This window comes from Pteropus medius, unplaced genomic scaffold, assembly GCF_902729225.1.
Source record: "Pteropus medius unplaced genomic scaffold, Ma_sr-lr_union100, whole genome shotgun sequence".
NCBI lineage: Eukaryota > Metazoa > Chordata > Mammalia > Chiroptera > Pteropodidae > Pteropus > Pteropus medius.
In genome coordinates this window covers 659140-672467 of record NW_024348242.1, presented here as the reverse complement: position 1 = coordinate 672467, position 13328 = coordinate 659140, and the positions used below count along the sequence as shown (strand labels likewise).

At 64.1% G+C, this 13328-nt stretch overlaps 1 protein-coding gene across 3 annotated transcripts in view; it reads left to right on the top strand.

Annotated features, from left to right (window-relative positions):
* ULK1 (unc-51 like autophagy activating kinase 1) overlaps positions 1-9745 on the top strand; it is a 20736-nt gene extending 10991 nt beyond the window's left edge. The window contains exons 1-23 of one of the 3 annotated variants that reach the window (XM_039879206.1): positions 60-366; positions 465-538; positions 792-893; positions 1621-1679; positions 1748-1830; positions 2055-2105; positions 2205-2293; positions 2401-2554; positions 3412-3472; positions 3658-3747; positions 4241-4366; positions 4737-4885; positions 4993-5079; positions 5444-5712; positions 6300-6487; positions 6748-6857; positions 6950-7072; positions 7405-7598; positions 7743-7915; positions 8000-8118; positions 8319-8476; positions 8951-9086; positions 9155-9745. In XM_039879206.1, coding sequence (XP_039735140.1) covers positions 195-366; positions 465-538; positions 792-893; positions 1621-1679; positions 1748-1830; positions 2055-2105; positions 2205-2293; positions 2401-2554; positions 3412-3472; positions 3658-3747; positions 4241-4366; positions 4737-4885; positions 4993-5079; positions 5444-5712; positions 6300-6487; positions 6748-6857; positions 6950-7072; positions 7405-7598; positions 7743-7915; positions 8000-8118; positions 8319-8476; positions 8951-9086; positions 9155-9210 — 2823 coding nt within the window. In that variant the 5' untranslated portion in view covers positions 60-194 and the 3' untranslated portion in view covers positions 9211-9745. Of the gene's footprint in view, positions 1-59; positions 367-464; positions 539-791; positions 894-1620; positions 1680-1747; positions 1831-2054; positions 2106-2204; positions 2294-2400; positions 2555-3411; positions 3473-3657; positions 3748-4240; positions 4367-4736; positions 4886-4992; positions 5080-5443; positions 5713-6299; positions 6488-6747; positions 6858-6949; positions 7073-7404; positions 7599-7742; positions 7916-7999; positions 8119-8318; positions 8477-8950; positions 9087-9154 lie in introns of those variants that run through there. The other 2 variants (XM_039879205.1, XM_039879204.1) reach the window with 2 other exon arrangements.
* The last annotated feature ends 3583 nt before the right edge of the window (positions 9746-13328 follow it).

Here is a 13328-nt window from a genome sequence, read left to right as displayed (position 1 = left end):
GCTGGGCTGGTGGCATGTGGGGAGGAAGGTGCCAGATAGGGCCGCAGATGGGCGGCCCAGGGCACCCTGGGGTGGACAGGAGCGCGTGCCTGCAGTGGGAGTGACACCAGGCAGGAGGCCCCTCCAGCAGGGAGGGTCCGCGTGGTCCCTGTACCAGCAGGCTCGCGGGCCATGAGCGCCGTCTCCCCACAGCCATGCGGACGCTGAGCGAGGACACCATCCGGCTCTTCCTGCAGCAGATCGCGGGCGCCATGCGGCTACTGCACAGCAAGGGCATCATCCACCGCGACCTCAAGCCCCAGAACATCCTGCTGTCCAACCCCAGCGGGCGCCGCACCAACCCCAACAACATCCGCGTCAAGATCGGTGAGGCCTGGGCAGGGCGGTGGGCGGCAGGGCACTGAGTGGCGGGGTGCTGCGGGCCGGGGCCAGGGCCACCCTGCTTACGTCCTTGTCGCCCACAGCCGACTTCGGCTTTGCCCGGTACCTCCAGAGCAACATGATGGCGGCCACGCTCTGCGGCTCCCCCATGTATATGGTAGGTGGGCGGCCCATGGCCCTGCTGCCGGGGGCAGGGGTGGTGGTGCGGGGCTCCTCTCCCTGTGTCCAGAGCTGAGCCCTGTCCTGCGGCCTCGCTGCGCGCGGTTAGCCAGCACGTGTTTGCCACCACCTCTACGGTGATTGGCTGGCACCAGGCTGGTGTGGGTTTTGATTGGCAGCAGGCTTTTGTCATCGAACACTCAGTGTCCGTTCTTGCTGGAACCCTGACCTGTCCTTCCAACACGCTGCAGGCCCCTGAAGTGATCATGTCGCAGCACTATGACGGGAAGGCAGACCTGTGGAGCATCGGCACCATCGTGTACCAGTGCCTGACGGGGAAGGCTCCCTTCCAGGTGCGCGAGCCCAGGTCCCAGGTGGGCTAGTGCCAGTCGTTATAGGCCTGCAGCCTTCCCTCGCCAGGGTGAGGTGGCCTCCCAGCTCCCCACCGTGTAGTCACCTCAGGGCCGAGACCAGAGTGACCCCTGGTCCTGGGGTGCATTCGCGTGCGTCTGTGTGTATGTCGTGAGCCAAGTCCACAGCCTCCCTCCTGCCCATGCCAAGGCTGTGGGACCCAGCAAATTGGTGTCAGGACCCCAGGACCTGGGGTGGCACTGCATCCTGCAGGCCTGCACTTCCTGTGGTGACCTCACGGTCCGACCTGGTGGTCCTCGGTTCTGTCGCCAGCCTGCCCCACAGCGTCTGCTGGCATAGCCACCCCACGCCAGGGGGCAGGGCACACGCTTGTTCTCGGCTGCCCCCGGTGCCTGGCACACAGCAGTGCTCAGTGAGTGGCAGACGAACGGGCAGACGTGCGCCAGCTCTGCCCACCGGGCGCACTGCCCTCCATGAGGGCCAGCTCCTTCTGGGCCCTTCCAGGGCTGGGGTGTGCGGCCGCTCTCTGGTCCCAAGAAGCAAACACCCGGTCGCACCCGACACCTGGCAGCCCTGCAAGCTGGATCGCCTTCGTGCGGTCCCTGTCCCTTTGTGCAGTCACAGCCCCGTCCCCAGAAGGGTCAAAGGTGTGCCGTCCCGGCCGAGTGTCCGGCAGCGGGGCCCCTCACACCACCGTCTCCCCACCAGGCCAGCAGCCCCCAGGACCTCCGCCTCTTCTACGAGAAGAACAAGACCCTGGTGCCCACGTGAGTGCCCCTCCGCGTCCCCTCCCCCGTCCCTCCGGGGCCCAGACTGACCGTCCCGACCCCCGCAGCATCCCCCGGGAGACGTCCGCTGCGCTGCGACAGCTGCTCCTGGCCCTGCTGCAGCGCAACCACAGCGACCGCATGGACTTCGGTGAGCGCCGCCGGCCCCGCCCCCGAGGGCCCTCCGGGTGGGGGCAGGTGGGTCCCGGGGCTGCAGCTCCTTCCCAGCAGCACGGGCGGTGGACCCCAGCTCTGCAGTGCAAAGCTCTGCTGGGAGCAGCACGTGGGCGGGGCCGGGGGGCCAGCCGTACTTGGGGGCCACCCGCTGGGGCTCGGCGCCCCCTGAGGCCTCGCCCCTCACCCTCCCTCCTGCAGATGAGTTTTTCCACCACCCCTTCCTCGATGCCAGCGGCTCCGTGAAGAAGTGTGAGTCCCCACGGGCCGGGGCCTTCCCAGGAGGGCGGTCCTGGGGTGAGGGCTGCCCCCGCCACGGTCCCCAGGTCCCTGACCCGCCCGTGCCCGCAGCCCCGCCCGTGCCCGTGCCCTCACGCCCCAGCTCGGGCTCCGGCAGCAGCTCCAGCAGCAGCCCTACCTCGCACCTGGCCTCGCCACCGGTGAGTGCCCGCTGGGGCCAGGCTGCGTGCCTGTCCCTTGGGTTGGGAGTGTGCGGACACCCTCCCTACCTGGGCCGGCTCTCAGTGGCCCCTACTGTGACCCGCAGTCGCTGGGCGAGATGCAGCAGCAGCTGCAGAAGACGCTGACCTCCCCGGCCGAAGCCGCCGGCTTCCTGCAGGGCTCCCGCGACTCCGGTGGCAGCAGCAAGGACTCGTCCTGTGACACCGACGACTTCGTCATGGTCCCAGCCCAGTTTCCAGGTGCGTGCGGCAGACGTGCCTGGGGGACCCCGTGTGTACGTGGTCGCAGGCCTGTCTCCACCCACAGGCCTTCGTGGGGGCTCCTGGGAGCTTCCACATGGCAGCCCGCCTGCGAGTCCCTCCTGTGGTCAGCAGGTGGTCCGTGGGCCTGGGCCTGCCCTCCCCCGCCCCGCCCAGCCTACTTGTCCTCGGCGCACCCTCCACAGCCCTACCTGTCGCCTCCCCTCAGCTGCTGGAAGCCCCCCCAGTACTAGCCCCAGGGGTGTTCAGACCCCCGGGGTGGGCCCGGCGCTCCCAGAGCCCCGTCCTGGGGTCCTCAGTGCCCCTCGTGGCCCTGGACACTGACACTGCCTCTTGCTGTCCCTGGCCACCCGAGACCCCTGGGCCAGTGCTGGGTCAGAGTGTGTCAGCTCGGCTCAGGCAGGGAGGAGAGGCCTGCCCTGGCGTCGGGCGGCATGAGGAGGACGGTGGGAAGACGGGCCAGCTGTGGGGTCCGGACCCTGGACCAGGGTCGGGCTCAGACCCGAGCTCTGGACTCTTGGCCTGCAGCAGGCCAAAGGCTGGGGGAGGTGGGGGATTCCAGGGGGTCCCTTGAGAACCCTAATATCCAGACAGGCAGAGGGAGTTCCCAGTATGAGTGGTAGAGGTGGGCACACGAGAGTGCTGTCCCCCGGCCCCCCGGGCAGCAGCACCCTTGCCTCCCAAAGCTGCCCTGCCAGCAGCCCCACCCTGTGTCTGGGTCTCACGTGGAGCCATCAGGGAGCCTCAGTGGGTGAGGTGGCCTGCGAGGGCAGAGTGGACACTGGTCCCGATTTGAGAGATGCTCGGGCCCAGCTTTGCTTGTTTCTTGTCTGCAGGGGACCTGGTGGCCGAAGCAGCCGGTGGCAAGCCCCCGCCGGACAGCCTGATGTGCAGTGGGTAAGCTCGCCCCGAGCCCCCTTGCCGCGGGGAGGGCCGTGCTGGCTCAGAGTGGCTCTCCAGCCACGCCTCAGGGCCAGCAATTCGGGAAGGGCTAGGCCGCTGTGCCAGGTGCAGGGCGGGCCCCAGGGAGGGGCCAGGGTCTGTACCCACGTTAGGCTGCCTGTCTGCTTTGTTCCCCCCAGGAGCTCGCTAGTGGCCTCGGCTGGCCTGGAGAGCCACGGCCGGACACCGTCTCCGTCCCCACCCTGTAGCAGCTCCCCCAGCCCCTCTGGGTGAGCACGGACCTGGGCCCGGGAGGTTGCGAGTGGGTCCGGAACCAGACTTAGGGCTCCCCCAGCCCTGAGTCAGCCATGCAGGTGGCATTTGTGTCCAGAAGCCCTGTCTTCATTTGGGCCTGGTAGGACACCGGGCTCCTTGTGGGTGGCCCAGCAGACAGGACCGGGCTGGAAAGAAGTATTCCAGGGGGTGGGTGGCTGTGGGAACCGTCGGTGACCAGCACTGCCAGTACCCTTGGGCCTGCAGGCTGGGTGGGCATGGGCTCCCAGAGTGGGCAGAAGCTGGCTCAGCCTTGCTGGCCTCTGCCCCACCTCCTACAGTGTGTCCCATGGCAGGTCCCAACCAGAAGCTGCCTGGGCACGGACAGTGGCAGGGGCGGGGTGCGAGCAGTCCCTGTGCCTGGACGGCAGCGGCGCTGGGCGTGTGAGGTTCAGCCCGGCGCCAGCTCTCCAGTGACACCTTCCATCCGCCGTGTCCCGACCCACACAGGCGGGCCGGCCCGTTCTCCAGCAGCAGGTGCGGTGCGTCCGTGCCCATCCCAGTGCCCACGCAGGTGCGGAACTACCAGCGCATCGAGCAGAACCTGCAGTCGCCCACCCTGTACCAGACCCCACGGTGAGTACGGCACCGCGGTGGCACCCTTGCCGCCCCTCAGGCTGCACTGAGTCAGCACCGCTGTTCACTGGGCAGCCCGGGCGTGCAGGCGGATGGCAGCTTTCCGGCAGATGTCAATATCGTGTCTTGAGTTACAAAACTGTATTGATTTTGGCAAATTTCAACAGACAGAAATAAACGAGAGAAGCGGGCACCTTCTTGTGACTCATAGAAGGCCCCGTGGGCTAGAGGTTATCGACTCCGGGCCTGAGGGTGGCAGGGAGGACAGTGGGGCCCCCCACCCCATCATTGTCGTGCCAGCGGCAGGGTGAAGGGATGAGCCGCTGGGCGTGGCCGGGGCCTCACTCCCTGCTGCCGCTCGTGTCCCCAGGTCCTCCGCCATCCGCAGGTCAGACAGCACCAGCCCCCTGGGCTTCGCACGGGCCAGTCCGTCGCCCCCATCCCATGCCGAGCCTGGAGCCACGCTGGCCCGGAAACTGTCCCTGGGTGGAGGCCGGCCCTACACACCGTTTCCACAAGGTGAGCTGGAGCGCAGCCTCTGAACCAGGGCCGGACGGGGCGTCTCCACACGGTGGGGGAGCCCTCTCCATCTGGGGTGTTGATCTTGGCATATCCTTTCCCCTAAGTTGGAACTATCCCCGAGCGGCTTGGCTGGAGCGGGGTGCCCTCCCCCCAAGGCGCTGAGATGCGGGCTGGCAGGTCCCCTCGTCCAGGTAGGTGCAGCCCTGGCCCCTGGGGCATGAGCATGGTGGACCTGGGGAGTGGTGCGGAAGCCCCACCAGCAGCCCACGCTTGGGGTGGGGAGGCGTTCCTGTTCCCAGGGCCTTCATTCCTCACAAGTAGGAGGGTCGGAAATCCTGTGGGACCGACTGGGATTCCAATCCACTCTGCGTGATGTTGGGCCGGTGTTCCTCTGTGCCTGTCTCCTCGGGCGTGTGGTAGAGCATAGGGACACTACTGCACGGGTGGCCGTGAGCTTACAGAGCGTAAGGAGCAGGCGTGGAGCCTCCGTACGCGCTCCTGGTTGGTGGCATGTGGGCTGGGCAGACGGTGACCGGCTGCGCTGTCCCATCCTAGGCTCCTCCGTGCCTGAGCACTCTCCCCACACCACGGGGCTGGGCTGCCGCCTGCACAGTGCCCCCAACCTGTCTGACCTGCACGTCATCCGCCCCAAGCTGCCCAAGCCTCCGACAGACCCACTGGGGGCTGCGTTCAGCCACCCGCAGGCCAGCCCCCCACCGCCGCCCCACGGGCTGCAGTCTTGCCGGCCCCTGCGTGGTTCGCCCAAGCTGCCCGACTTTCTGCAGCGGAACCCCCTCCCCCCGATCCTGGGCTCCCCCACCAAGGTAACCGAAGTAACGCCCCAGAGTTCCCCAGTGGGTGGGGGTGCCCCCCGGGAGAGAGAGCTCGCACTGAGTGTCCGTGTGCCCACCCCTGCTTGGCCACCCAGCCCTTTGCCTACAGGGTTTCCATGGGACGTGGGGGCCCCTAAAAACCAGAAGCGGCCCGGTTAACGCCAAGACCTTTCGTACTGGCTCCACGAGCCTCGCTGCCTCATGGTCCTGTGGCAGAGACGGTGTGGCTCAGAGCCCAGGAAGCGTGCGGACCCTGGTCCAGTGTCCAGGCTGGAAGTTGTGTAGTCCGTCCCCCGGGGTCAGTTTTCCTGTCCGTGAAACGGCCAGAAGCTGTAGCCACCTCCTGGTGTTGCCGTTGGGGCACAGGGCACGTGTGCACGCAGCACCGTCCTCCAGCGTGGTGCTGGTGGCCACATGTAGGTCTCCTGCCTCTGCCAAGAGCGCGGGGTCGTGGAAGTTTGGGGCCCTGTGGCTGGGGTCCGGCAGACGCAGGCCAGCGCGGCCCAGCCGCCGGGGTGTTCACGGTGGCATGGGGGGCCCAGTCTGGGGCCGCCCTCAGCACCCCACTTCCCTCCTAGGCCACGCCTGCGTTTGACTTTCCCAAGACCCCCAGCTCCCAGAGCTTGCTGAGCCTCCTGGCCCGGCAGGGCGTGGTCATGACACCCCCTCGGAACCGGACGTTGCCTGACCTCTCAGAGGCAGGTCCTTTCCCGGGCCTGGGCCCTGGCCTGCGCCCCACAGAGGACACCAAGGGCCCCTTTGGCAGGTGAGTGTGCAGGACCCAGGGGTGTTGGTCATCTGCTCCCACCTGCAGTCTGGAGTGGGGTGGGCCTCTGGTGGGAGCCCGGCCTGTACCCCACTGAGCCTCAGTCTGCTTGTCTGTTTGAGGGGTGACAGTGCTTGCTGTGTGCGTGCCTGGCGGTCGGCAAGCACTGGTAAGGCTGGTCATGGCGGCAGGCCTGCCTCCGGCAGTACGGCCCGGCGCCCACCCAAGTGGCTCAGCCAGCCCCTCCCCTCACCCTGCAGGTCCCTCAGCACCGGCCGCCTCACCGACCTGCTCCTTAAGGCCGCCTTTGGGACACAGGCCCCTGATTCGAGCAGCATGGACAGCCTGCATGAGAAGCCCATGGAAGTCGGTGTGTGGTGGGGCCCGCGGGGGCGGTGGGGCGGGGCCGGAGGCCCTGAGCCCCGCCTCTCCGTCTCACAGTGCCCCCTGCTGGCTTTGCAGGGAACCTGCAGCCAGGAGCCCGGGCTGGGGGCGCCAGCAGCCCCTCCCCTGTGGTGTTCACCGTGGGCTCGCCCCCCAGCGGGGCCACGCCACCCCAGGGGCCCCGCACCAGGATGTTCTCAGGTGAGGACTGCCGCAGCGTCCCTTGCAGGTGGTTCGATGCTGGCCCGCCAAGACACCAGCTGCCCTTGTGGGGTCAGAGGCTCTGGGCTTGAGGCCCCAGGCTCAGCACCGGCCACACAAACAGGCCCCACAGCACAGCCTCTAGGCGTGAAGGTCCTGTAAAAGCGCGGGGGGCGGGCTAGGGGACCCCGGGAGGGGCGAGGCCTCCACTTGTGAGGAGAAGGATGTAAACTGAGGCCCAGCCGGCCAGAGGGGGCGGGGACAGGGTTTTGTGTCACCGAGTGGCTCTTAGGAACATGAGAGCACATCCTGAATTGGGGGCCTCTCCACAGTGGGCTCCTCCAGCTCACTCAGCTCGGCCGGCTCCGCCTCTGCCCGCCACCTGGTGCCTGGGGCAGGCAGCGAGGCCGCCCCCGAGGTCCTGGCCCCTGGGCACTGCTGCAGCTTTGCGGACCCCGTCACTGCCAACCTGGAGGGGGCTGTGACCTTCGAGGCCCCTGACCTCCCGGAGGAGACTCTCATGGAGGTGAGGGGGGCTGGGGACGGGCTGGAGTGCCTGAGCCTCCCTGCAGGGCTGGCGGGTGTTGGGCACGGGCTCTGAGGGGGAGGGGGCCTCTGCGGGTCTGTGGCCCCTGGAGCCTTCTGACCACACCGAGGCCTGGCGCCACAGCAAGAGCACACGGAGATCCTGCACGGCTTGCGCTTCACACTCGCCTTCGTCCAGCACGTCCTGGAGATCGCAGCCCTGAAGGGCAGCGCCAGCGAGGCGGCCGGGGGCCCGGAGTACCAGCTGCAGGAGAGCGTGGTGGCGGACCAGATCAGCCTGCTGAGCCGCGAGTGGGGGTGGGTGTGTCCGGGGGCCCGGGGAGGGGATCGGGTGGGGGCCTGGGCGGGGCCTCCCAGCCGCTGACACCTGCTGCCCTCCAGCTTCGCAGAGCAGCTGGTGCTTTACCTGAAGGTGGCCGAGCTGCTGTCCTCAGGTCTGCAGACCGCCATTGACCAGATCCGGGCCGGCAAGCTCTGCCTGTCGTCCACTGTGAAGCAGGGTGAGTGGGCTCCGCAGACCCGGGAGCAGCGAGGCGGGAGGCCGTGAGCTCAGGGAGGGATAGGTGACCGCGGGGAGAGTCTGAGGCGTGGAGCGGTGAGGAGGCCGCCTGGAGCGGGCCCCGCCCTGGGGGAAAGCGGCAGGGGCTCGGGGCACAGGAGGGCCCCGCGCGTGTCGTGGAGCTGACGGCCGCCCCCGCAGTGGTGCGGAAGCTGAACGAGCTGTACAAGGCCAGCGTGCTGTCGTGCCAAGGCCTGAGCCTGCGGCTGCAGCGCTTCCTCCTGGACAAGCAGCGGCTCCTGGACCGCGTCCAGAGCGTCACTGCGGAGAAGCTCATCTTCAGCCACGCCGTGCACACGGTAGGCGGCGACACGGCCGCACTGGGGCGAGCAGTCACAGCACGCAACCCCCCGGCCAACAGACAGACGCCACACAGGCCCCTCAGCCCAGCAGGCTCCCCAGCCCAGGTGCAGCCCCGGCCACACCCTCCCAGAGACCCAGCTTTCCCCACCAGCTAAATGAGAAGCCAGGCAGCTCCAGAAGGGGCCGAGGCCGGCCCCTCAGTGCGCTGCTACCGAGGTTTTGGGGTCCTTCCGCCCAAGAGCTGCCCCCGAGTCAGTGCCTGTCCCTGCCGGTTTTCATCTGCAGAGTTGAAATGCACACCCAATAACAGTTCAGGAGAGTCGCTCTCCTCTGCTGGGGCGCCACAGACCACGGGCAGTGGGGGTGGCTGCAGGTCGGTCCTGGAATCCTTGGCTGCCCTTCACCCATAGAAGTCAGTTTGGACCCCTGCGTGACGCAGGCGGGGCCTGACGCCCACGTGACCCGCGCAGGTGCAGTCGGCCGCCCTGGACGAGATGTTCCACCGGCGGGAGGACTGCGTCCAGCGCTACCACAAGGCCCTGCTGCTCATGGAGGGGCTGCAGCGGCTGCTGGCAGACCAGGCCGACGTGGAGAACGTTGCCAAGTGTAAGTGGCACCCCGCCCTCGTGGGGGAAGGGCAGTGGGCAGCGCCTCACGCACCCTCCCGCCCACAGGCAAACTGTGCATCGAGCGGAGACTCTCAGCCCTGCTGACCGGCTCCTGCGCCTGACCGCCAGTGCCCGGCCTGCACGCCCAAGGGCCGGACCTCCTCTACTGACCCGTGGGTGGGACCGTGTGCTGGCCAGGTGGGAAGGGACAGTCCTACAGCCTGGGCCCTGCTCCAGTGCCTGGCAAGGACCGTGTTTCCGCCCAGTGTCCGGAGTCAGGTCTCCAGCCACCTCTCCGTTTTCCCGGCTCTGGCTGGCGTTGGGCTTCAGGACACTGGAAGGCCTGCCCAGAACCTCAGCCCAGGCCGGTCCCCCGCTGCCTCGAGGGCAGGCAGGGACTTGTGGGCTTCCCCCTATCCCAGCTAGACCCAGAGCAGCCCCGCTGAGGACAAGCCGGGGCCCACTCAAGCCAAAGCTGCCAGACCTGCCCAAGGGCCCCACCCAGAAGAAGGCGCAGGCCCGGATCCCTCCCCTTCCCCAAGACCACCACCCAGCTTTGTGAATCACCGAGCACTTTATGCAGGCGGCCTGGCGCCGGGGCTGCCCGCTCAGCCCCGGTGTCGCACCAGCGGCACGTGTGCGCATCCGTGCACAGATGTGCACATGCAAACCCCCTGTGCGCGCGCACTGTGCCTGCTGCCCGGGGCCACCCTCGGGAGACACAGCCGTCTTATTTAAATGTTCTCTTAGGGACGCGCAGTATGAAGCACCGAGCTCTCTAGACCCAGGACGGACGTGGCAGTCTTTCACACTTTACTCCTAAATGTGTCTTATTCTTCTGCAGCTGTTTCTTTTTGTTGTTGTTGTTGTTGTTTGTTGTTGTTTTTTTTTTTTTTTTTTTAAGAAGAAAACGCGTAGGTGTTTAGGAGGTTCTGTTTTGGAAAGGTGGGTGAGGGACAGAGTCGGACCGTCAGGTCAGGGAGACATGGGAGGCGGGTGGCGCCGTGCGCACGTGTGCCTGCGTGTGTCCAGCTGGCCTGCCATCCTGCCCCGTTAGGGCAGCCAGACCCCTTCTGCCCGCTCCCCACCTGAAGACAGTGGGCAGGTGAGGGAGGAGAGTGTTTTGTGCAAAAACCTTCCATCCAGTTTCATAGTAGGTTTACAGTAGGTTTTGATGTCAGATTCTCCCCAGCCAGCTCCTGGCTGCCATCGACGGGGTCAGAGAGAGGCCCACCTTCAGGGTTCCAGAGGGGCCATCCCAGTCTGCCCAGCTCTGCCTAGCTGTACCCCCGAAAGTGCAGAGGACCCGGGTGAGTTCAGGCTTCCGGCCAGGGTTTAAGGTCTACAACACAGACCCAGACAGATCTACACGTTTCTTTCTTTGTAATACTTGAAATACTGCCCTGTGCTTGGGCTTAGACGAAGAAGCCCTGTGGACTCTTTGCTCATCACCCGGTGACTTGACTTTTTCCTTGCTGCACGGAACATTTTCCTATTTATTGCTTTATGGTCGGCTTGAGTCCAGGGCCGCCAGGAGGCTGGCTCCACAGGAGGGGCCTCGAGCAGCTTCCCAGTCCCTCATGTAGTGACAGCCGGCTATGCCATGTGCCCAGGGCAGGTCTGGGGCCCCAGCCTCCTGGTGTGTGCTGCCAGCCAATCCTACTCTCAACGACACAGCACTCGACCCTCGATCTACTTTAAAAGGAATTTTGTGTGATTCCCCCACCTCCATTGTGTTAAATTGTGTCATATCAATTTAAGGAAATAAACCTTTGGAATTGTTGAGGCGGTGTTACTGATGATGCTTTTGTCACTTTCTCTGGTCTCTTGTCACCTGCTTTCTCACCCCTGTCCCCAGCATCTTGTAGCAGCACCTGGAGCTTGACTCTGTGCACGCAGTGTCCAGGCTCAGCTTAGGGAGCAAACCCCCAAAGCAAGGCTGGGGCTTTGTGGCTGTATTCCCCCGCCATGTCCCAGCAGAGTCTGCTTACCCAGACCTAGGGAGATGTCTGCCTCTCTCAGTTCTCCTGGGGATCACCTAAGGGGACTGTAGGTCATATGGCCACTCCTCGTTCGACTTACAAGGAACCAACACCAGGCTTGCCACAGTAGGCACACCACTTCTGTCCCCCTGACCCCTGCAATGCAGGAGGGGCTGTGCTTTCTCCACATCCTCACCAGCGCTGGTCAGTCTGTTTTTTATTTTGTTCTTGCTGTGGCATAATTCACGTGTCCATGGCGAGTGACCTTGAGCATCTTTTTGTGTGCTTGTTGGCCATTTCTAGATATTTTTTGGAGAAATGTCTATTCATGTCCTTCGGCCATATTTCAATTGGCTGGTTTCTCTTTTCCATGTTGAGTTGGAGGGTTTGCATTTTTTTTTCAACTACATAATATTTTTATAAGTTAAAAATAGCTCATTGAACTACCAGAACGGTTAACCGCAACATGAAATGAAAGTTCATGTAGAGGTAGCAGTAGAGGAAGTGGAAGGCGGGGCTCGGAAGGCCGGCTCCCTGCGGCCGGCTCCTGGCTCCCGGCTCCCGGCTCCCGGCTCCCGGCTCCCGGCCACAGCTCCAGTCCGGCTTCCTGAAGTGTGTGCATGCTCGACTCTGCAGACGGAAGGGCTGTGCCCGGTGCGGAGTGAGGCTGGTCTGCCCTTCCGCTCTGCGGGGTTGGGGCGGGGGGATGGCTCCTGCTATATTAGTAACGGGAAGAAATGCCCAAAGGGGATGAAGACAATCATGGCATTTTGTTGCTGAATTAACAGACCTTATTTTTACAGAAAAATCATGCAGAAAGTGCAGTTCCCATGCACCCCATTCTCCCGCCCCAGGCTCCCATTACAAACGCCTTACATTGGTGCGGTGGTTTGTTGTAATTGATGAACCTACACTGACCATCACAATCACCTAGAGTCCATACATTGGGGTCACTTGGTCACTTGGGGACATTCTGTGGGTTTGGACGAGCATGAATGACATGTATGTCATTACGGTGTCGTATAGAGTAGTTTCACTGCCCTACCTGTTCATTAGTCCACCCCGGTCCCTGATCCTTTTCCTGTTCCCATAGTTCTGCTTTTTCCGGAATGTCACATAGCTGGAATCACACAGTACGGAGCCCTTTCAGAGGGCTTCTTTCACTTAGTAATATGCTTTCAAGGTTCCTCCATGTCTTTCCATGGCTTGGGAGCGCCTTTTTTTTTAGTGCCGGCTAGTATTCCACCATCTGGACGGACCACCTTTTACTTACCCACTCGTCTTCTGAAGGACATCCAAGTGTTAGCAATTATGAACACATCTCCTATATACATCCCTGTGCAGAAGTCTGATGGTAAGGGGCGGGTCCAGGGATGCTGGGCCTGGGGAGACAGCAACCATGCGGGATGCCCTTACAGTCCCTACGTGTTCCCAGCACGTTTATAGCGTGCCCAGGCCCGTGAGGGCCCCTCAGCCAGGAAAGTGGGCCCAGGCGCATTCCCAGCTCAAACTTTAGCCCCTGGGTGCCTGTCCCAACCCCACAGGCCTCAGACAGAGGTACAAGATCACCTGCTGTAGCTGGTGGGGTCAAGAAGGGAGCAGGTGTGGGGGTGCTCCATGTCTAAGGCGGAGGTGCTCTGTGAGAAAGTGGCCGGATGCTTTCTAATGCTGCTTAGCCACCTGAGCTCACCAGGTCACAGGTGACCTTGGCTTTCTTCACTCCAGGAACCTGGAGATGCCTCTTTCTTCCGTTCTGCAGAGGGGAGGGCTGTCCCGGGGGAGTCATTTAGTGCAAGTGAGCTCTTTCTCCACGAGGCCTGACGTGCGAGTTATAGGAGACATGTCGGCGCCCACTGACCCACTTTCTGCCTCTAGTTTGCCTGTCCTGAACATTTCACACGTGGAATCACAGCATGTGGCTTTCGCATCTGGCTCTGTTTCCTGGGCATCACGTTTTCCAGTTCACCCACCTTGCGGCGGGGGTCAGTGCTTCTGATGCGTCTTTCATGTGGCATTTATTACTTTATAACACACTATTATGGGACTGGTCGGTGTTGTCGTTATCCGTCTCCCTGGAGATGAATGCATTACCACGTGTAACCCGGGCAGAGCCGAGTGTTACTGTTAGCATGATTTATTCGGTCTAAGGAGCCGCGCGCAGCCGCATCCACAGTGTCTCCAACCAGCCCAGAGTCTGCGGCAGAGAAGCCCCGCCCCAACCGCGCCTTAAAACACGCCCCATTCCGCCCCAGCGCCAA